This window comes from Oncorhynchus gorbuscha, linkage group LG09 (genome assembly GCF_021184085.1).
Source record: "Oncorhynchus gorbuscha isolate QuinsamMale2020 ecotype Even-year linkage group LG09, OgorEven_v1.0, whole genome shotgun sequence".
Lineage (NCBI taxonomy): Eukaryota > Metazoa > Chordata > Actinopteri > Salmoniformes > Salmonidae > Oncorhynchus > Oncorhynchus gorbuscha.
Window position 1 is genome coordinate 47,824,333 of NC_060181.1, and position 24,622 is coordinate 47,848,954.

The following is a 24,622-nucleotide window of genomic DNA, read 5'->3' on the forward strand; positions in this document are numbered from 1 at the left end:
ACATGGTTATGCCGGAATTCTGATAGAGCACAGGACTACGGGCCAGAAGGTTGTGGGTTCGCAGACCACCATGGACAAGAGTAGGGGTGGAAAGATCTCCTTTATGTTAAAAGCATTGCATGAACCTACCATTGTATTTGCATGTCAGAGAAAGAATTGCCTTTTATAAAAAAGCTGATGTGAATTAGACCTTTAAACAGGTCAACATTCACAAGACTGCAGGGCCAGAGGACTACCAGGATGTGTACTCCAAGCATGCGCTGACCACCTGCCAATTGTCTTCACTGACATTTTCAACCTGTCCCTGACCGAGTCTGTAATATCAATGTTTCAAGCAGATCACCATAGTCTCTATGCCCAAAAACACAAAGGTAACCTGCCTAAATGATTATCAACCTGTAGCACTCACGTCGGTAGCCATGAAGTGCAAAGGCTGATCATGGCTCACATCGGTAGCCATGAAGTGCAAAGGCTGATCATGGCTCACATCAACACCATTATCCTAGAAACCCTAGACCCACTCCAATTTGCATACCAACCCAACACGTCCAGAGATGATGCAATCTCTATTGCACTCCAGACTGCCCTTTCCCACCTGGACAAAATTAACACCTACGTGAGAATACTATTCATTGACTACAGCTCAGCGTTCACCACCATAGTACCCTGAAATATCATCACTAACCTAAGTACCCTGGGACTAAACACCTTCCTCTGCAACTGGATCCTGGACTTCCTGACAGGCCACCCCCAGGTGGTAAGGGTAGGTAACAACACAACTGCCACGCTGATCCTCAACAAAGGGGCCCCTCAGGGCTGCGTGCTCAGTTCCCTCCTGTGACTCCATGGTCACCCATGCCTGCATGGCCAAGCACGACTCCAACACCATCATTAAGTATTCCCAAGGGCACAGTGGTAGGCCTGATTACCGACAATGATGAGAAAGCCTATAGGGAGGAGGTCAGTTACCTGACCGTGTGGTGCCAGGATACCAACCTCTCCCTCAACGTGATCAAGACAAAGGAGATGATTGTGGACTACAGGAAAAGGAGGACCGAGCAGACCCCCAATCTCATCGACAGGGCTGTAGTGGAGCAGGTTGAGAGCTTCAAGTTCCTTGGTGTCCACATCACCAACAAACTATCATGGTCCAAACACACCAAGGTAGTCGTGAAGAGGGCACGACAAAGCCTATTTGGCATGTGTCCTCAGATCCTCAAAAAGACTCCCCTCTTTTACGCTGTTGCTACTCTCTGTTTGTCTATGCATAGTCATTTAAACTCCACCTACATGTACTGGTAGCCCCTGTATGTAGCCTCGCTATTGTTATTTTACTGCTGCTCTTTTAATGATTTGTTATTTTAAAAAATATATATATTTTATACATAACACTTATTTTTCTTAAAACTGCATTGTTGGTTAAGGGCTTATAAGTAAGCATTTCACTGTAAGCATTCGACTCATGTGACAAATAAAATGTGGTTTTATTTGAAAGCTTTGTATTTTATTATGGATCCACATTAGCTGCCTCGTCAACAGCTATTCTTCCTGGGGTCCTGCAAAATGAAGGTAGTTATATACAATTAAAAACATTACATTACATTTCACAACACATTAAGTGTGTGCCCTCAGGCCACTACTCTACTACCACATACAACAAAAAGCCATGCGTACATGTGCGTATATTGCTTGTGTCTGCGCCTCTCCACAATCCCCTGATTTCCATAAGGTGTATTTTTCTGTTGTTTTTTAAAATCTGATTTTACTGCTTGAGTGAATTACCTGTAGAGTCCATGCCCAGACGAATTGAGGATGTTCTGAGTGCAAAAGGGCTGCAATTCAATATTAGGAAGGTGTTCCTAATGTTTTGTGCACTCAGTATATATTGCTCTAGTCAAAAGTAGTGCACTATTTATGGGATATGGGGTTATTTGGGACACATACATATTGTATGGTTGTGCCAATATAAATGAACAGGATCTCCATGGTTGTGCTATTGTGCATTAGTTTTATGGGAATATAGATATGGTCACCATACTATATGTCTATTACAAATTGATTATTTGTAAACATACCGGAACAATCATGCAGACAAGTGATGTCAGTGAACACAGTAGTTACAAACAGAAAGCTGTGTCTTGTTTAGACAGAGAGAGAGTGGACGGTGTGTGTGTTCTTATATGTGACTGTTCCTTTGTATATGTCGTTGTGCTTACGTTTATGTTTCTCACTGCACATACAGGATGTACAGCACAATGCCTGGCTATTTATCTAACTGTAAGCATTTAAGCCCTAAGCATGTGTAAGTGTGCCACTTTCTTTATTTTTACACAGTTTAATGTTCTTTTAGTCAGCACCGTACTTCAGCTCATACTTTCAAACTAAGATGCTTAGTCATGGTCAAACTCAGCGTCCGTCTTACACCTCTTCCCCCTTCCTCTATTCCTCCACAGCCGGCCAGAGAACAGGATGTTAATGCTTGATGGAATGCCTGCAGTCCGAGTCAAAGCCGAGCCCCTGGAATCGGAACAAGGGGTAAGAGAGCAGTTGTTTTCCAGACAATTCCCTTTTTTTCCTTTCTCCTTTCTTTTCTTTCCTCCTCCATGCAATATCCCTATAATTACTCTCAGGCTTGAGAGGGAGAGAGGGGGAGGGAGGGACAGGGGGAGAGTAGGAGAAGGGGGGGGAGAGGAGAGTGAGATTGAGTGACCGAAAGAGGGAGGGAAGTAGAGAAAGAGAACGAGGGGAGGGAGAGAGAGGGAAGAGAGTGCAAGGACTTGGAGGAGTAGTTGGAGAGTGTGGTGGTGAGGAGGAGAGGGGCCAAAGCAGCTGGGGTAGGAATGTATAGAAGACTTACTGTGAGGTTGCTGTAGCCATCAGGGAGTCCATGTTGGCAGGGGGTGGAGGAAAGATTTCAATTGCATACTCCTCACGTCTTCTGTCCTCTCTCATCGTCTCTCAAAACCCATTGGATGAGAAAGCCAGACGTCCCTCCCCTCTGACCTTCTCCTCCAATGGGTTTTGAGAAGGAGGCAAGGGGGAGAGGAGAGAGGACGCAACGAGTATGCAATTTAAGATTCTCCCAGAGTCACTGCTTCAGGGAGAGACACGGAAAACTCCCAAAACTATGTATCGCTCTCTCTTGCTCTCTCTTTCTCACTCCAATTCAAAATCAAAACACACACACACACACACATACATCACAGTCTCAGCACTGGGGTACTAAAAACCCTGCAACCCCACATGGCCCACGGGCTCCGGTTGCTGTAAAACGGCAACATTTTCTCTCAGCCTCATGGAAAAATGTGTAGAATAACATGAAATTAGCTTTGAAATTGCCAAACTCTCTCAGCATCAATGCAAAATGTGTAGAATTAGCTATACAACTGCATATTTTCTCTCTGTCCCGTGTGTAGAATTGCAGGAAGTTAGCTTTAAAAAAGCAACATTTTATCTCAGCCTATGGCAAAACATGTAGAATAGTATGAGATTAGCTATTAAACTTCACATACACTCACATTCACATACACTTTGCCTTATGGCAAAACCACAAAACTGAAGTGCTCCACTAAGTCTGTTTGTCCCTAATTTACTCTATGCTGGAATATGTATCTTTCTCAGCCCTATGCCTAAAACCAACCAACTGTCTTTCCTCTATACAAACACACTATAATCACTCCATCTCTCTGTCCATCTCTCACACGCCTACATAGTCTCTCTCATCCTTCTTTCTCTCCCACCCTGTCTCTCACTATACTCCTCAGACAGACCTTCAGTTTCAAACTTAAATTCGATTCAAGACTGGCATGAAAAGTAAATGTAGATTTATAGTCAGAACAAATTGTAACAACTGCTTCAACAATTTCGTTATACTGTATGTAACAATATGAGTCCTAGCAGAATAAGAAGTGAAAAACAAGGAAGACTCTCTCTCTGTCTCGATTATCTTAATACACTTCCTGTTACATGATGCTCTTGCCACCTGAGCATACCTTCCATCCAAACTGTGTGAACACAGTATACAAAAAACTGACACTTTTCATGGACGTTAAGTCCGTTTCATCCTTTGCTTTTCCGAACATTTGCATAATTAGTTACCTTTCTATTTAACCTTTATTTTGTCAGGGAGTCAATGCTGAAACAAAGGTCTCTTTTCCAGATGACACCTGTATAGCACAACAATACACATTAAAATACAATAAACACATTCATGTACACATTAAAATACACATTATTATGCACAACAATAAGCCAAAAGCAAAACACAATCATTAAAAAACAGACACATTCTTTAGTAAAAAGGTACCCCTAACAACTATCTGAAATGCCCGAGAGGCACCAATTCCTCCAATTTTAAAGTGCATTGTAGATCATTCAACACATAAGGTGCAGAAAAATCAAAAGATGCCCTTTGACGATGCCCTTTGACGGGCTGCATGCTGTAGTGTAGGAAGTGAGTGTAGGTCTTGTACCATTCCTCTTTGCAGCAGGCATAGCAGTTTGTCATTTTGTCATTGCAATTAGTTTTGGCCGCTGGGTCAAGTCTTTGTGTACTATTACAGGAGTCCAACGTTATGTTATATTATTGCTTTTGCCCAAACATAAGTTAAATGCTCTTTGGTCTAAAAATGAGTCAGCTAAAGTAGAGACATGAATTGGTCTTCTGCTTTGCAGAAGCTGTTGCTAGGTTACAACAGAGCTTTGTGTAGCGGTTACAGCTGTGTGTATGTGCATAAGAGTCCAGCCCATGTTTTATTTTTAGTGATGGCTGTCGTCAGTATATCCAGCTATGATTTATTTTTGTTCATGCGTTGTCAAAAACTTGATTGATTCTAATACATTTTGTCTTTAATTCATTAATTTGAATTGGCCACACCTCACAGGAAGCAGAATTGGAATGAAGTAGAAATTGATTAAATGAAATTAATTGACATTCAAATGGCTAATTTATTCCATACATCATCATGCACCTGGTCTATTGTTATGTTTAACCTCTAAGGGATCGGTGTCCCTCCACCGGGAAGGTTGAGCTAACGTGCGCTAACGTGATTAACATGAAATTTTAAGTAACAAGAACATTTCCCCAGACATAGACATGTCTTATATGGGCAGAAATATTCAAATATTCTTAATCTAACTGCACTGTCCAGTGAAAAAATACCATGCTATTGTTTGAGGAGAGTGCACAAAATCAAAAAACTGGTTTGATACATTCACCTCTGAAGGTAAATAATGTACTTATATTCATTAATCTTGCTCTGATTTGTCATCCTGAGTGTCCCAGAGATGAATGTAGCATAGTTTTGTTTGATAAAATACATGTTTATGTTCAAATGTAGGAACTGGGTTCTACAGTTTGAACCCCTGGTGTCTCTGGCTCCACACCCACCCCGCCCAACCATCTAGATGTGTGAATGTTAGCGTATAAGCTAATGATCCATCGTGTATGACATTCCTGGCAGTGTGTAAACTTAAATTTTGTATTACCATATCATTTTTGGATGTTTTCTATAGTTATGTACTTGAAAATGTATCAATTAATAATCAATCAATAATATATTGTCCCAAGATGGCATAGCAGTCAGATGTCCTTTGTCCTCGTCTTGTCCTGTGTATATACAGTACTGTATATACACGTATTTACATCTTTTCCTCGCATATCTTTTTATATATTTTTTTTCTAAAAATCTCAACTTCAAAACATTCTCCTACAAACCAACCCGCCTCACCAATTTAAAAAAAAGAAAGTATTATTCACCTCGAATCTGAAATCTACAATAGAAGCTAGCCAGAAGCTAGCCAGAAGCTAGTCAGTTTACTGGCTAACGTTAGTATTCAGCTAACCACGGTTGGTGGTCATCAGCTATCCTTTAGCTCAAAAAGCTATCGGCAGTTTTGTACAATGCGACTCAGACAAGGCAATATCCCCGGATCTCTACCGCAAGCTCTGGACATTTACACATGGATTTTGCAGCTAGCTAGCTGCTATCCTAGTGACTATTGCTTACATTTGTCCCGGAGCAAACATAAATTATTCCGGAGCTAGCCAGCAGAAGAGTTCCATCAGCCACTCCTGGGCTACAATCACCTATCCGGACCCGTTTTACTGCCGATGCAGAGCCCCACCGGGTCTTCACGACTGGACTACCGACGTTATCTGCCCGAGGGAGTTATCCAACTGGCCCCTCTGTCGCGACGTTACCTGAACGCCCATCTGCGGCCAGCTAATCATTAGCTGTCTTATCGGCTGCTATCTGAATAGGTCTATCGGACAATGACACGCGATGACATCACCTGGTTTCAATGATGTTGATGTTTCTAGAGACAATATCTCTCTTACTCAATACCTAGGTTTACCTCCACTGTAATCACATCCTACCATACCTTTGTCTGTACATTATACATTGAAGCTATTTTGTTGCCTCCATAAACCTCCTTTTATACTCTGTTCCCGGACGTCCTAGATGACCAATTCTCATAGCTTTTAGCCGTACCCTTATCCTACTCCTCCTCTGTTCGTCTGGTGATGTAGAGGTGAGTCCTGGTCCTGCAGTGCCTAGCTCCACTCCTGTTCCCCAGACTTCTGTAACCGTAATAGCCTTGGTTTCATGCAAGTTCACATTAGAAGCCTCCTCCCTAAGTTTGTTTTATTCACTGCTTTAGCACACTCTGTCAACCCGGATGTCCTACCCGTGTCTGAATCCTGGCTTAGGAAGACCACCAAAAACCTCCATCCCTAACTGCAACATTTTCAGACAAGATAGAACGGCCAACGGGGGCGGTGTTGCAATGTACTGCAGAGATAGCCTACAGACTTCTGTTCTACTTTCCAGGTCTGTACCCAAACCATTTGAACTTCTACTTTTAAAAATACAACTCTCTAAAAACAAGTCTCACCGTTGCCGCCTGCTATAGAACAACCTCTGCCCCCAGCTGTGCTATGGACACCATATGTGAACTGATAGATGGGGGTCAATCTTCAGAGCTCGTGCTGCTAGGTGACCTAAACTGAAACATGCTTAACACCCCGGCCATCCTAAAATCTAAGCTTGATGCCCTAAATCTCACACAAATTATCAATGAACCTACCAGGTACCACCCCAAAGCTGTAAACACGGGCACACTCATAGATATTATCCTAACCAACTAAATACACCTCTGCTGTTTTCAACCAAGATCTCAGCAATCACTGCCTCATTGCCTGCATCCGTAATAGGTCAGCGGTCAAGCCACCTCCACTCATCACTGTCAAACGCTCCCTGAAACACTTCAGCGAGCAGGCCTTTCTAATCGACCTGGCCCGGGTATCCTGGAAGGATATTGACCTCATCCCGTCAGTAGAGGATGCCTGGTTATTTTTTTGAAATGCCTTCCTCACCATCTTAAATAAGCATGCCCCATTCAAGAAATTTAGAACCAGGAACCAATATAGCCCTTGGTTCTCTCCAGACCTGACTGCCCTTAATAGTTTACCTTTGATGATCTTTGGATGTTTTCACTCACGAGACTCCCAGTAGAACACCTTTTGTTCCATAAATATATTTTTTATATCCAAATACCTCCGTTAGTTTGATGCGTTATGCATAGGAATCCACCGGAAATAGCGGTCACGACAACGCAGACAAAAATTCAAAATCATATCTATGATATTGACAGAAACATGGCAATTTTTTAAATAATCAATCCTCAAGGTGTTTTTCAAATATCTATTCGATAATATATCAACCGGAACAGTTGGCTTTTCACTAGGACCGGGAGGAAAAATGGCTACCTCTCTGTTAAGCACAAAAATCACACTGAGAGCCAACAACTGACCACTTACGCAATGTGGACGTTTACGCTCATTCTTCAAAATAAAGGCCTGAAACTACGTCCAAAGGCTGTAGACACCGTAGGGAAGCCACAGAAAAATACATCTGGTTGATATCCCTTTCAATGGGCAATAGGGATGCATAGAAAGACAGGGGTTTCAAAATAAGAGTCACTTCCTGATTGGATTTTTCTCAGGATTTCGCCTGCAATATCAATTCTGGAAACGTTAGTGTTTTCTATCCTAAGCTGTCAATTATATGCATATTCTAACATTTGGTCCTGAGAAATAGGCAGTTTACTTTGGGAACGTTATTTTTCCAAAAATGAAAATAGGTCCCCCTAGCTTCAAGAGGTTTTAATTAACCTTCAGACATATAAGTTACCAGACCCGGACTCAGGTATGGCTAACCCTGGAGATCCCTCCAATCCTCACAGAGTTAGGTATATATGCTTTGGTTTTTTTTCTCCTCTCATGTGGAATTATCTAAAAAAATATACTTAAAGTTGAAGTTGGTGCCTCTTGGGCAATTCTGGTGGATGTTAGAGGGTCTTTTTTTACTGAAGAATGTGTTTGTTTGATATGATTGGGTTTTGCTTTGTGTTTTATGTTTGCTTTTCATGTGTAATTGATGAGTATACTTTGCCCTCAGAACAGCCTCATTTCATCGGTGCATGGACTCTACAAGGTGTCGAAAGCATTCCACAGGGATGCTGCCCCATGTTGACTAATGCCTCCCACAGTTGTGTCAATTTCGCTGGATGTCCTTTGGGTCCAGCTGTCTGGGTGGCTGGTCTCAGACTATTCCGCAGGTGAAGAAGCCAGATGTGGAGGTCCTGGGCTGGTGTGGTTACACGTGGTCTTCGGCTGTGAGGCTGGTTGGACATACTGCCATATTCTTGAAAATGACATTGGAGCTGGAGAGAAATAAACATTAAATTCTCTGGCGATCGCTCTGGTGGACATTCCTGACAACTGCACATTTTAGAGTGGAATTTTGTTGTCCCCAAGCACAAGATGCACCTGTGTAATGACCATGCTGTTTAATCAGCTTCTTGATATATCCATCCACCTGTCAGATCATCTTGGCAAATGAGAAATGCTCACTGGCAGGGATGTAAACAAATTTGTGCACAAAATTGGAGAGAAATAAGCTTTTTGTGCATATGGAACATTTCTGGGATTTTTATTTTAGCTCATGAGACATGGAACCAGCACTTTACATATTGTGTTCATATTTTAATTCAGTATATATTTTTAATTGCTCAAAATAAGTGACCAAGCTGTATTGCTACTTCTGGGACACACATTGGGCTAGGCTACAGGTTAAAAAAATATAAGAGGAATACAGAGAGGATGGAAGGGAGAGAGGCCAGTTTAGATTCCAGCAGATATGCAAGAAGGGAACAGTGAAGACAGAGATGTGTGAGTTAGAAGTTAATCAATAGGCTGGGCTATTAATCCATTATTCGTATGCTGGCCTGTATATTAGGCCTAGCCTACGACAGTGAATTAGGCGACCACTAAGCAAGCCAGAGACAAACAATTTGTTTTGTCTGATGCACATCTTGTGCCAATGAATTGAAGTTGAACATTGCCAAATGGTCAGTTTAATTAAATGTGCAATAAAAAAGTATTGAGCCTAGGCCTATTTAATGAAACCTTGGCTGTTGATGTAGGCAACAGATCACAAAGCAGGGAATCCCCAATTCCCCACTGAGGTCCTTCTTCGAAATGGCAAGTTCACTTTATCATCAATAAATGGATATCAAGTGCAAGTGCGCTGTCCAGCAGCTCACAGCAGGATGGGGTGTCTTTTCAATTAGGAGGGATGTCTAAAGTGGATCGCAAAAAACATTGATCACATTTCCTCAATTTAAATTTTAGACCTACTGTACAGGGACACCTATACATTTGGCAGCCAAGCATGAGTGATCATTGTAGCATTTTATTATCTAGACATGATGTTGAAATATCTTCAAGCTTAGTTTGAAAATAACTAATTCTGTGCATAACTTCCTCTGGAATAAGGCAATTGCTGGGACAATAATTACATAACCAACTTCTCTAGTAATATTATAGCTGTCTCTCTCCCCCCTTTAAACCTTCCTGGTCAATTCATTTGATAGACTACATCATTTTAGCATTATGCTATAATGTAGCCTAGTCCTACTTTCTGATGGACTACGGCCAAGAATTGAAGTTGTGTCTTAGTGTTACATAGGAGAAGTGTGTGTGTTTGAGGTGCGGTGGTGATTGAAGGGCCCCTTTAGGCTTTGTGTGTGTGTGTGTGTGTGTGTGTGTGTGTGTGTGTGTGTGTGTGTGTGTGTGTGTGTGTGTGTGTGTGTGTGTGTGTGTGTGTGTGTGTGTGTGTGTGTGTGTGTGTGTGTGTGTGTGTGTGTGTGTGTGTGTGTGTGTGTGCGTGTGTGTGTGTGCGTGTGTGTGTGTGTGTGTGTGTGCGTGTGTGTGTGTGTGTGCGTGTGAGAGAGAGAGAGTTTGCTTATTCTCTATGTCCATTCAGAAAGTTTCTAAAGTAGCCTGTCTGGACTCTATCCGTTAACTCCTTAAGAGTCTATTGAAGCACCTGTGTGTCAATCTAAATAACGCAATAAAAAAACAATCCCAATCTAAATCCATCAGTTTATAGTGGCGTCTCAATCCACCACATCTGCCTATGTCTGCCTTCTGCATCTGCGGTGGAAAGTGGCAGAGCTACAGTGCTGTTTGTTGACCATGAGACATCGCTATTCCCAGGACAATGTCTGTAGAATCCTAACAGTTTGGCCAACTAACCACTATAGAAAGGGGATACGCTCAAAAACACGATGGTGTTATACGTTTTCCTTTACGACCCCCACAAGTGTCACGGGACGTGACTGAAGCTAACCAATACAAATGTATATAAGTATCGAGGTAGTTTTGTGCCAACAAAAAAGGGGTTAAATGTGTCCAAAAAACACATTTCTTGAGCTTTCTTATATCTCCTAGATATAGGACAGACACATCAAAAACGTGTTCCTTATGAAGTATTATTTGACTCTTTTTTGCCTTTCATGAGTGTGTTTTTCAATGCGTTTCTATGGGCTAAAAAGTAAAGGCCAAATATGAAACTATTAGAGATTAATAAGAGGATGGACAAATAATATAACTGAAATGTAAATGCAAAAATGTAAGCAAGACATGACGATCAGCATATGTGTAAGGAATTACGACAGGTGGCCGTTTTGCTTTTCTTTCCTCTCCTTACTGGGATGCAACTGAAACAAACACGGCTCAATTGAATCTTGTAGGCTAATATTTTCCACATTATTTCTCTATCTCATTATAGAGTCCTCTCTACCCACTTTGAACAATATGATCTTGCATTGACATTGCCTTCTCACAAGGAAATTACCTCAACCAGGTCCTAAGTGTATTGTTTGTTTATGTTCTTTAAATTCTATATTGAACCAAATTTGCAAAAACACACCATGTTCCATAAAGTTGCATTGGAAATGTTTTTTTCCAATTACCATTCAGCAACTGAGCAGTGAATCCGGCTGTATATTGAACTGTATAAGACCAGTATAAGACCAGTCTCTTTGGCAAATGACAGGAGTGGCAAGGAGTGGAATCCTAGCCAAAAAGGCATGTACTCAGACTATGCTACGCATAGCTGGTTTAAAAAATATATAAAATGGCAGAACACAGTGTGTATTTACTGATGGTGTTAAATCCGATCATCTGGACAAAACAAAAGGTGTCCCACAGGGATCGATTCTTGATCTGGTTCTTTTCCCTATTTACATGAACAACATTGGTTTTCCTTTAAAAAATATTAACTTTCACCTGTATGCAGATGAGTCTGTTGTGTATGCCATTGCCCCCACAGCTGGCCAGGCTCTCAGAGCTTCAATCTGCCTTTATTGACCTGCAAAAAGCCTTAGTTGAACTACAGTTGGTACTTAATGCAGCTAAAACCAACTATATGTTATTTTACAAATCACGTAAAAATCTATCTAATCATTTATTTACATGTACTTTGGTGGTTTCTTCTATAGAAACAGGTCCTGTCTTTCATTAAATAGCAGAAAACCAATCATTCAGTCAACATTAATTCCGATTATTGACTATGGAGATCTCGTCTATATCAGTGCTTCCCAAACCTTTATAGTCCCATAGCCCTTCAAACGTTCAACCTCCAGCTGCGTAATCCTCTAGCACCAGGGTCAGCGCACTCTCAAATGTTGTTGTTTTTTGCCATCATTGTAAGCCTGCCACACACACACTATTCAATACATTTATTAAACATAGGAATGAGTGTGAGTTTTTGTCACAACCCAGCTCGTGGGAAGTGACAAAGAGCTCTTATGGTACCAGGGCACAATTAATAATATCACAATCAATAATTTTGCTCTTTGTTTAACCATCTTACATATACATCCTTGTTTGTTCATCGAAGATTGTGAACAACTCACCACAGGATAATGAGAAGGGTGTGCTTGAAAGAATGCATATAACTCTGCAATGTTGGGTTGTATTGGAGAGACTCTGTCTTAAGTCATTTTCCACACACGGTCTGTGCCTGTATTTAGTTTTCATGCTAGTGAGGGCCGAGAATCCACTCTCACATAGGTACGTGGTTGCAAAGGGCATCAGTGTCTTAACAGAGCCATTTGCCAAGGCAGGAAACTCTGAGCACAGCCCAATGCATAAATCTGTCATTGGCTTCTGATTAAATTACATTTTCACAGAACCGCTAGTTGCAATTTCAATGAGGCTCTCTTGTTCAGATATTGGTAAGTGGACTGGAGGCAGGGCATGAAAGGGATAATGAAACCAGTTGTTTGTGTCATCCATTTTGTGAAAGTACCTGTGTAATTGTTCATGTACGTTGACATTGTCCGTAAGCATGAGTTCATTTGCACACAAAAAAATCATACAATGATGGAAAGAGGTGTGCTGTCCTTGTTAATGCAGCCAGAGAAGGGTTCCAACTTCTTAATCATTTTGTCCCGTACGTTGAATATAGTTGCGGAGAGTCCCTGTAATCCTAGATTCAGATCGTTCAGGTGAGAAAAAACATTACCCAGATAGGCCAGTTGTGTGAGAAAATGATGGTCAGTAAAGAAAACGTTAAGCTTGTCTCTCAATTCAAAAATAAGTGTCAATACTTTGCCCCTTGATAACCAGGGCATGTTGTAAAAGCTTTACATGGCCGCTGCCCATATCATTGCATAGTGCAGAAAATACATGAGAGTTCAGGGGCCTTGCTTTAACAAAAAGTTAACCATTTTCACTGTAAACGTATTCCAAATCAAATTTTTATTTGTCACATACACATGGTTAGCAGATGTTAATGCAAGTGTAGCGAAATGCTTGCTGTCAGGCATTCCCTTGGCAGCAAGAGCCTCTCGTTGGATGATGCCTTGTACCCAAGTGGCGTCGGGAGCAAATGCTTGCACACACATTACCACTCCACTATGTCTCCCTGTCATGGATTTTGCGCCATCAGTACAGATACCAACATAAGCAGCAGCTTCATTTGGCTCCATATGGACCGTTAGTGGAATTCCTGAGAGAGAGTAACGGTTAATGTGATTGAATGTTAATTATTTGACTAGGCTACCTGCATTTGACATTATGTCGTTATTTCGCTGAGCAGTAGATGGTTTAATTTTATTTTTGGTAGTGTAAAGAGTGTCACACCCTGACCTTAGTTATCTTTGTCTTCTTTATTAGATTGGTTAGGTCAGGGTGTGACGAGGGTGATATGTGTTTTTGGCCTGTCTAGGGTACGTACCCCAGTTTGGGACCACCTGGTCTATATCATGGGTTTTCAACTGGGGTCCGTGGAGGTACTGCAGGGGAAATTTGGGGATACATTTTTGGTGGGATTTTTTCATATAATTAATTTCATGAATATCACTAGCCGCAACAGAATACAATTGTGGATACAATTTCGATGTCTCTGCTTCCAGTATGAAGGAATTTAGAGGTAGTTTCACTAGCCAATGCTAACTAGCGTTAGCGCAATGAATCACAGGAAGAGTTAACATGTCGACAGAAACATGGCAAAAGTTTTTATATTCAACCCTCAAGGTGTTTTTCAATTATCTATTAGATTATATATAAACCGGGACAGTTGGCTTTTCACTAGTAGGAACAATGGCCGACTCTCTTTTGTGCAAAAATCACTCTGAGAGCCCCCACCTTACCACTTATGTAATGTGGTCATTCACACTCATTCTTAAAAATAAAGGCCTGAAACTATGTCTAAAGGCTGTAGACACCTTAGGGAAGCCATAGAAAAAGGAATCTGGTTGATATCCCTTTCAATGGTCAATAGGGATGCATAGGAACACAGAGCTTTCAAAATAAGAGTCACTTCCTGATTGGATTTTTCTCAGGCTTTTGCCTGCAACATCAGTTATGTTATACTCCTAGACAATATTTTTACAGTTTTGGAAACTTTGGAGTGTTTCCTATCCTCAGCTGTCAATTATATGCATATTCTAGCATCTGGTCCTGAGAAATAGGCCGTTTACTTTGGGAACGTTATTTTTCCAAAAATAAAAATAGTGCCCCCTAGCTTCAAGAGGTTAAAATTAAAGCCATTGGCTGCAGTTTATCATCATTATGCTTTATTCCGGGTGATAGGTTCAGTACACATTATTGCATTTTGTATCAGATAGTAAGCTGCCCATCTTTGAAGTCTCGTTGATCGACACATTGCCCTCTTTTTGTAAATAAAGCTCTCTTGCATAAACTTCCATCTTACCTCATTGTTAAACTTCATAAGTTACCAGACCTGGATTCAGGGATGGCTAACCCTGGAGACCCCTTCAATCTCCACCAAGTGAATCTGCTTTTAGTTATTTTTGTCCCTCATACGGAATGATCTCCAAAACTCCTTAAATTTGGTGGAGGTGGTATCTCCAGGGCAATTCAGGTAGAGGGCCTTTTTACTGGAGAATGTGTTTAATTTGTTTGTGTTTTGCTTTTCATGTATTGTGTAATTAATGTCTATTTAGATATGTATATTGATGTGTTCTGCAAAAGAAACCATGGTCTCAGGATGACCCCTTGGCTAAATAAAGGTAAATAAAAATAGCATTTAGCATAGCTAAAATATTGTCCCAAAATAACCTCCTATCCCCTATAGCCATTGTGACTTTATATAGATCTGAATAGATTTGACAAGTGAGGCGAACAATCCACCTAGCCAGAGAGTGAAGTGAAGCTTTAACCATAATTGTATACACCTGTTCAGTCCATCACAATTGACGGGACATACGTAAAGGAAAGGGCTTTAGTACAGACTTCGGGATGATCTCAATGTAATATTCCTCACGTCCTCTCTCCTCTCTCCACACACATCCCTTCTGACCTTCTCCTCCAATGGGGTTTGAGACGAGAGAGGACGTGAGGAATATGCAATTGATCCCAAGTGATCTGAGTGAGTTCCAGTGCATTCGGAAAGTATTCAGACCCCTTCCCTTTTTCCACATGTTGTTACTTTACAGCCATATTCTAAAATTTAAAATACATTTTCCTCATGAATCTACACACAATACCCCATAATGACAAAGCGAAAACAGGTTAAAAAAAAGCTTTTGTTCTTAAGTATTCAGATCCTTTGTTATGAGACTCAAAATTGAGCTCAGGTGCATCCTGTTTCCATTGATCATCCTTGTTTTGTTTCTACAACTTTATTGGAGTCCACCTGTGGTAAATTCAATTGATTGGACTTGATTTAGAAAGGTGCACACCTGTCTATATAAGGTCCCACAGTTGACAGTGCATATCAGAGCAAAAACCAAGCCATAAGGTCGAAGAAATTGTCCATAGAACTCCGAGATTGGATTGTGTCGAGGCACAGATCTGGGGAAGGGAACAAAACATTTCTGCAGCATTGAAGGTCCCCAAGAACACAGTGGTCTCCATCATTCTTAAATGGAAGAAGTTTGGAACCACCAGGACTATTCCTAGAGCTGGCCGCCCGGCCAAACTGAGCAATCGTGGGAGATGGGCCTTGGTCAGGGAGGTGAGCAAGAACCCGATGGTCACTCAGACAAAGCTTGTGAGTTTCCCTGTGGAGATGGGAGAACCTTCCAGAAGGACAACCATCCCTGCAGCACTCCAAGGTATCAGGCCTTTATTGTACTCCTCAGTAAAAGGCACAGGAAGGCCCGCTTGGAGTTTACCAAACGCTTTTACCTAAAGGACTCTCAGACCATGAGAAACAAGATTCTCTGGTCTGATGAAACCAAGATTGAACTCTTTGGCCTGAATGCCAAGTGTCAAGTCGGGAGGAAAACTTGTACCATCCCTACGGTGAAGCATGGTGGTGGCATCATGCTGTGGGGATGTTTTTCAGCAGACTGGGAGACTAGTCCGTATTGAGGGAAAGATGAACGGAGTAAAGTACAGAGACATCCTTCATGAAAACCTGCTCCAGAGTGCACAGCCAAGACAATACACGAGTGGTTTCTGTAAGAGCATCAATGTCCTTGAGAGACTCGATCGAAACAGACCTGAGAATAGCTGTGCAGCGACATTTCCCATCCAACCTGACAGAGCTTGAGAGGATCTGCAGAGAAGAATGGGAGAAACTCTCCAAACACAGGTGTGCCAAGCTTGTAGCGTCATACACAAGAAGACTCGAGGTTGTAATCGCTGCCAAATATACTTCAACAAAGTACTGAGTAAAGGGTCTGAATGCTTATATAAATGTGATATTTCAGTTTTTTTTAATACATTTGCAAGAATTTATAAAAATACTGTTCTAGCTTTGTCGTTATGGGGTATTGTAGATTGATGAAGAAAATGTGTTTTTAAGCCATTTGAGAACAAGGTTGTAATAACAAAATGTGGAAAACATCAAGGGGACTGAATACTTTCCTAATGCACTGTACATAGCTCTCTAGTAAATGCTAATAGTTGTAAGACAATGGGTTACTGGTTGATTGGGGACTGAGCATATGGCTTTCCTATAGGCTGCATCTCAATAGTCTGAATTTGCCTCCTCTTCTCATCTCCTTCCCTCCATGTGCACTAGCATTAGAAGGTGAAAGCACTTTGTGGTAATCATCCAAGTTTTTGCTTTCACCTATGCTGCTTTTCCAGATCAGTGTAGATATACGAGATAAGAATAGGAATTGAAGACACTTTAGACTATTGAGACACAGCCCTAGTGTCTGACCGTGAGAAACAATTTGAAATCCCATTCCTAATAGTCATCCACCATATTGCTTTCAGCTGTGCTGTGCTTTCAGATTATTAAAGATAAAGATTATCAACTATTGAGATGCATCCTTTGTGTCTGACCCTGACAGCGAGACAAAAAAATGCAGGAACAGGGGAAAGGCTTTAGCTGTCAGTGACAGCAAGGTCTTTAAAGTCAGTCTACTGTGGAGTGTCTGAGTGCACTTGTTCTGTTAGCTAATAGCTTGTGATTGAAGCTGTTATCCATACGTGTAGTGATGTCAGTATTGTCAGTCAGAGGCAGGATGTGAACAACCCACAATGGCTTTGAAATGTTCTGATATCTCGCCCTGGCTGGCTGGCAGGCAGGCAGGCAGTTAGTTTAGACTGCAGAAACGTGGTCTTGATTTGGGTGGCGTGGTGCCAAGGCTTTGCTGGAAATGGTCTGCCTTGTTAGAGAATTCACCCGCAAGGGGCTGGAAAATCAGCCCAGCCTAACCAGTATCCCCCATAAAGACAATGAGATTAGGATAGAGCAGGTGTGTCCTGGAGAAGTGTTTTTGTGTATGTGTGTATGTATGTCTGAGGTAGAATACTAGAGTGCGTGTTCAACTATTTGTGTCTTTGTGAGAGAAACTGGGGGTGGCTGAGGTTTTCAAACATTTTCCATCTCAGATGGGTTGGGTTGAGATCCATACAAAAGCCTACATCAATATTTCAGTTTCTGTTTTCACTTCTGTGAAATCTTATCCACTCTGTTATTTTGACCTTTTAAACCACAGCAATGTTTCCCGGTCTCTGAGTAATATGAAGGAACCCCTGCCATTGCCTTTTGACTGTAGCAATTATTGGTTTTCAGAACTCCAATGCAGACGTGGCTTCAAATACTACTTAAAATCTTTTAAATACTTTGAGCGTTTGATTTAGTCTGCCTGGATTGACAGATTTTGTTTGCAGTTCTGCAAATATTCGATAGGTTCTATCCATTGTGCCAGGCAATCTCAATCAATCCCATCTAAAGTAATGATTTTAAATAGTATTTGAACCCAGATCTGATTTTCAGTGCTCCAATATTTATAAAGTGCAATGTTCTGAAAGTGGTAAAGTGCATTGCTTTGACAGTTTAATGATAATGATTGTGTAATGATTATTCAAACCAAAACATGTCCTAATCATTTGAAATAGAATATCTTTGGGTATCTCACATTCTCATTTTGACCTGCCACTCGTAGGAAATATGGTAATATTGAAAGAAACAAAACAAGCAAAGCCAATGCTTACAGTAGCCACCCAAAGCTGAATAGCTTGCATTGACAAAGAGAGGAGAGACAAGATGTCAAGGTCCGATGCCTCAGGGTACTTTGGCGAGTCTGTCATTCAGAGAACACACAGCAATAGCCCAAGGGGCTATACAGTGCATTGGGGGGTTACTTGGATGGGATCCGTCTCCATCAACTGAATCTGCTTATACCTGCTATAAGCTGCTGCGGTGAAAGGAGGTTGAGGTACAGTGCTTTTTGCAAGACGAGGTATAATTTTTAGAGCGCTTGTTCTTATGAATTTGGCTATAAACACTGAATGGTGTGCGCTAAAAGCTATTATGACCCCATTTAGAAAAGCTAAGTCTCTCCCGAACAACCACAATTCCCTGTTTCCCTCACAAGCTGTGCAGGACTCGTTAGAAGGGAAGGTCGGCGCTGGGCTCAAATTAGCACAAGATGGCTGTGTGGTAAAATTAACGGAACGCGCTCATTAATCCAAAGGGGTAGGCAAGAGAATGGTCGTGGACAGGCAAAAACGTCAAAACCAGATCAGAGTCCAGGAGGTACAAAGTTGCAGACAGGCTCTTGGTCAAGGCAGGCAGAATGGTCAGGCAGGCAGGCAGGTAAAAGTCCAGAATCAGGCAAGGGTCAAAACCGGGAGGACTAGAAAAAGGAGAATGCAAAATGCATGAGAACCGGAAAACCTCTGGTTGACTTGGAAACATACAAGACGAACTGGCACAGAGAGACAGGAAACAGTGATAAATACACTGGGGAAAATGTATACTTCCTGTCAGGTGAACTGTTGTGTCCTCACCTCACTAATCTGATAATTTCACAATTTCTTCTGTTAGAAACATTCGAATTTGGCCCTATATGGACAATTTTCACAAGTTTACAGGGTTAATTAGCCATACTCATTTGAGAGTTTTTCTTTGTTTACTTAAGAATAATAACGACGACATCAACTATGATATAACCGATATGGAATCATGTAGTAACCAAAAAAGTGTTAAACAAATGTAAATATATGTTATATTTGAGATTCTTCAAAGTAGCCAGCCTTTTCCTTCACTCTATGGTCCAACTCATATCAATTGGGTTAAGGTTGGGTGATTGTGGAGGGCAGGTCATCTGATGCAGCACTCCATCACTCTCTTTCTTGGTCAAATAGCCCTTACACAGCCTGGAGGTGTTTTGGTTCATTGTCCTTTTGAAAAACAAATGATAGTCCCACTAAGCGCAAACCAGATGGGATGGCGTATTGCTGCAGAATGCTGTGGGAGCCTTGCTGGTTTAGTGTGCCTTCAAATCTAAATATATCACTGACATTGTCAACAGAAATGCACCCCCACACCATCATACCTGGGAACCACACATGCTGAGAACATGCGGAGATCATCGGTACACCTTCTCTGCATCTCACAAAGACACGGAGGTTGGAACCAAAAATGTAGACTTAACAGACCATAGGACAGTTTCCATTGCTCCTGTTTCTTGGCCCAAGCAAGTCTGTTCTTCTTATTGGTTTCCTTCAGTAGTGGTTTCTTTGCAGAAATTTGAGCATGAAGTCTTCATTCACGCAGTCTCCTATGAATAGTTGATTTTGAGATGAGCCTGTTACTTGAACTCTGTGAAGCATTTATTTGGGCTGCAATTTCTGAGTAACTATAATACACGTATCCTCTGCAACAGAGGTAACTCTGGGTCATTCTTTCCTGTGGCAGTCTTCATGACAGCCAGTTTCATCATTGCGCTTGATGTTTTTGCGACAGCACTTGAAATGTTCTTGCAACGTTCTGGATTGACTGACCTTCATGTCTTCAAGTAATAATGGACTGTTGTTTTTCTTTGCTTATTTGACCTGTTCTTGCCATAATATGGACTTGGTCTTTTACCAAGTAGGGCTATCTTCTGTATACCACCCCTACCTTGTCACAACACAACTGATTAGCTAAATCGCATAAGAAGGAAATAAATTCCAGAAATTAACGTTTAACAAGGCACACCTGTTAATTGAAATGCATTCCAGGTGACTATCTCATCAAGCTTTTTGAGAAAATGCCAAGAGTTTGCAAAGATATCAAGGCAAAGGGTGGCTACTTTTGTAAAGAACTTCGTCTGTTGTTTGTAGAGAGGCAGACCGAAATGCAGCGTGTAGGTTACTCATGACTTTTAATGAAGAAAAATGCTGTACATGAAATAACTGAGAAATACGAAAACAACAAACGAAAGAAACTAATACAGCCTATCTGGTGACTAACACAAAGACAGGTACAATCACCCACGAAATACAACGCGCACTCAGGCTACCTAAATACGGTTCCCAATCCGAGACAACTAGAATCAGCTGACTCCAATTAGGAATCGCCTCAGGCAGCCAAGCCTAACTAGACACACCCCTAATAATACACACTCCCAATTAATACAAACCCTAATATGAAATACCACATATAAACCCATGTCACACCCTGGCCTACCCAAACATATAACAAAAACACAAGATACAATGACCAAGGCGTGACAGAACCCCCCCCTAAGGTGCGGACTCCGGGACGCACCTCAAGAGCATAGGGAGGGTCCGGGTGGGCGTCTGTCCATAGTGGCGGTTCTGGCTCGGGACGTGGACCCCACTTCATAAATGTCCTAGTTCCTCCCCTTCGCGTCCTAGGATAATCCACCTTCTCCGCCGACCATGGCCTAATAGTCCTCACCCTGATCCCCACATAACTGAGGGGCAGCTCGGGACCGAGGGGCAGCTCGGGACCGAGGGGCAGCTCGGGACCGAGGGGCAGCTCGGGACAGAGGGGCAGCTCGGGACAGAGGGGCAGCTCGGGACAGAGGGGCAGCTCGGGACAGAGGGGCAGCTCGGGACCGAAGCAGCCCGGTACTGAGGGGAAGCCCGGTACTGAGGGGAAGCCCGGTACTGAGGGGAAGCCCGGTACTGAGGGGAAGCTCGGTACTGAGAGGAAGCTCGGTACTGAGAGGAAGCTCGGTACTGAGAGGGAGCCCAGTACAGAGAGGGAGCCTAGTACTGAGAGGAAGCTCAATACTGAGAGGAAGCTCAAGCAGGTAGTAGGCTCCGGTAAATCCTGGTTGGCTGGTGGACCTGGATGATTAAGGTTGTCTGGCCGATCTAGAAGATCTTGGTAGACTGGCACTTCTGGCGGATCCTGGCAGACTGGCACTTCTGGCGGATCCTGGCAGACTGGTGACGCTGGGCCGACTGGCGGCGCTGGGCAGACAGGAGACTCCGGCAGCGCAGGAGAGGAGAAAGGCTCTGGCTGCGCTAAACAGGCGGGAGACTCCGGCAGCGCAGGAGGGGAGAAAAGCACTGGCTGTGCTGAACAGGCGAGGCGCACTGGAGGCCTGGTGCGTGGTGCTGGAACTGGTGGTACTGGCGCGAGGATACGCACAGGAAGCCTGGTGCGGGGAGCTGCTACCGGAGGACTGGTGTGTATAGGTGGCTCTGGATAGACCGGACCGTGCAGGCGCACTGGAGCTCTAGAGCACCGAGCCTGCCCAAGCTTACCTGGCTCGATGCCCACTCTAGCCCGGCCAATAGGAAGGGCTGGTATGTGTCGCAGCTGGCTCTGCACCCGCACTGGAAACACCGTGCGCTCCATAGCATAACACGGTGCCTGCCCGGTCTCTCTAGCCCAACGGTGAGCACAGGGAGTATGCGCAGGTTTCCTACCTGGCATAACTATTCTCCCTTTTAGCTCCCCCCCCAATATTTTTTTGGGGTGACTTTCCGGTTTCCAACCGCGTCGCCGTGCTGCCTCCTCATACATACACCTCTCCGCTTTAGCTGCCTCTATTTCCTCCTTGGGACGGCGATATTCTCCCGGCTGCTCCCAGGGTCCTTGACCGTCTAATTCCTCCTCCCATGTCCAAATCTCCAAATGATGCATTCTCTCCCATTGCAACTGCTCTTCACGATTAACAGGGAGAGTAGGCTCAGGTCTGTTTCCTGACTCAGCCACTCTCTCTCTGCGCTTTCCCCTGTTACCTTCAGTTTTCGCTCTGTATAGCAATGCTTTCCTTCTCGATTCCATCCGTGTATAGCCCTCTTCGCATTGCTGTAGGGAATCCCAGGCGGGCTCTTGCACTCGCTCTGGGTCGGCTGCCCACCTGTCGATTTCTTCCCACGTCGTATAATCCCTGCTTCTGCCGTCCATATCGTCCTCCTTTAGCTCCTGCCAGTTCACACGCTGCTCGGTCTGTGAATCGTGGTGGGTGATTCTGTAATGATCTTCGTCAGTTGTTTGTAGAGAGGCAGACCGAAATGCAGCGTGTAGGTTACTCATGACTTTTAATGAAGAAAAATGCTGTACATGAAATAACTGAGAAATACGAAAACAACAAACGAAAGAAACTAATACAGCCTATCTGGTGACTAACACAAAGACAGGTACAATCACCCACGAAATACAACGTGCACTCAGGCTACCTAAATACGGTTCCCAATCCGAGACAACTAGAATCAGCTGACTCCAATTAGGAATCGCCTCAGGCAGCCAAGCCTAACTAGACACACCCCTAATAATACACACTCCCAATTAATACAAACCCTAATACGAAATACCACATATAAACCCATGTCACACCCTGGCCTACCCAAACATATAACAAAAACACAAGATACAATGACCAAGGCGTGACAACTTTGAAGAATCTAAAATCTATATTATTTGTTTAACCTTTTGTGACTAGGGGGCAGTATTTTCATTTTTGGATAAAAAACGTTTCCGTTTTAAATGGGATATTTTGACACGACAAGATGCTCGACTGTGCATATAATTGACAGCTTTGGATAGAAAACACTCTAACATTTCCAAAACTGCAAAGATATTGTCTGTGAGTGCAACAGAACTGATGTTACAGGCGAAACCCAGATAAAAATCCAATCAGGAATTCCCTTAACTTACACACAATACCCCATAATGACAAAGTGGAAACAGGTGTTTGCAAATTTATTAAAAATTAAAAACAGATACCTTATTTACGTAATTATTCAGACCCTTTGTTATGAGACTCGAAATTTAGCTCAAGTGTATCCTGTTTCCATTGTTTCTACAACTTGATTGGAGTCCACCGGTGGTAAATTCAATTGACTGGATATGCTTTGGAAAGGCACACACCGGTCTATATATTTTCCCACAGTTGACAGTGGATGTCAGAGCAGAAACCAAGCCATGAGCTTGAAGGAAATGTCCGTAGAGCTCCGAAACAGGATTGTGTCGAGGCACAGATCTGGGGAAGCATACCAAAACAATTCTGCAGCATTGAAGGTCCTCAAGAACACAGTGGCCTCCATCATTCTTAAATGGGAGAAGTTTTGAACCACCAAGACTCTTCCTAGAGCTTGTCGTCCGGCCAAACTGAGCAATCAGGGGACAAGGGCCTTGGTCAGGGAGGTGAGAGTTCCTCTGTAGAGATGTAAAAACCTTTCAGAAGGACAACCATTTCTGCATCACTCCACCTAACAGGCCTTTATTTTAGTAGAGTGGCCAGACGTAAGCCACTCCTTAGTAAAAGGCACAGGAAGAGCCACTGGGAATTTGCTAAAATGCACCTGAAGACTATCAGAGCATGGGAAAGAATATTCTCTGGTCTGATGGAACCAAGAATGAACTCTTGGCCTGAATGAAAATACGTTTAGTCTGGAGGAAAACTGGCACCATCCCTACAGTTATGCATGGTGGTGGCAGCATCCATGCTGTGGGACTGTGAGATTAGTCAATATTGAGGGAAAGATGAACGGAGCAAAGTACAGAGAGATCCTTGATAAAAACGTGCTCCGGAGCACTCAGGATCTTACACTGTGGTGAAGGTTCACCTTCCAACAGTTCAATGACCCTAAGCACAGAGCCAAGACAATGCAGTAGTGGCTTCGGGACAAGTCTCTGAATGTACTTGAGTGGCCCAGCAAGAAGCCTGGACTTGAACCTGATCGAACATCTCTGGAGAGACCTGAAAATAGCTGTTCTGCGACACTCCCCATCCAACCTGTCAGAGCTTGAGAGGATCTGCAGAGAAGTATGGGAGAAACTCCCTAAATACAGGTGTGACAAGCCTTCTCTCGTACCACCAGTTCTGATTATACCGCACGTGCACGGACCCATAAAGATGTATAGAGGTCAACAACTTGTTACTAGATGGTGAAGTCCTCTATTGGCTTCGCTACCACAGAAGTGTTCAATGTCAAAGATCAGTGGTGCGCCCTCTGTACATTTTTATGAACAGCAGCTGTCATGACATTTCTCCAAACAGCCTTTCTCTGCTCACTCGACAACTAAATGAGGAGACAAGTCGAGATTGGATCATGGAAACAGGCGCCAGGTAGAGACTTGACAAAGTA

General features: G+C 42.8%; 1 protein-coding gene and 1 long non-coding RNA gene across 2 annotated transcripts in view; one reads left to right on the plus strand and one right to left on the minus strand.

The window, feature by feature from the left end:
* Window positions 1-24,622, plus strand: part of LOC124043722 (Krueppel-like factor 12) — a 161,182-nt gene that overhangs the window by 52,836 nt on the left and 83,724 nt on the right. The window contains exon 2 of the mRNA XM_046362620.1: window positions 2,454-2,535. Within this exon, the coding sequence (XP_046218576.1) occupies window positions 2,470-2,535 (66 nt within the window). The 5' untranslated portion in view covers window positions 2,454-2,469. The remainder of the gene's footprint in view (window positions 1-2,453; window positions 2,536-24,622) is intronic.
* LOC124043723 lies at window positions 1,484-2,890 on the minus strand. The gene is made up of 3 exons (XR_006840375.1): window positions 2,858-2,890; window positions 2,363-2,517; window positions 1,484-1,556 (listed from the first exon to the last, which is right to left on the minus strand). It is a non-coding gene; the product is annotated as an uncharacterized LOC124043723 (long non-coding RNA).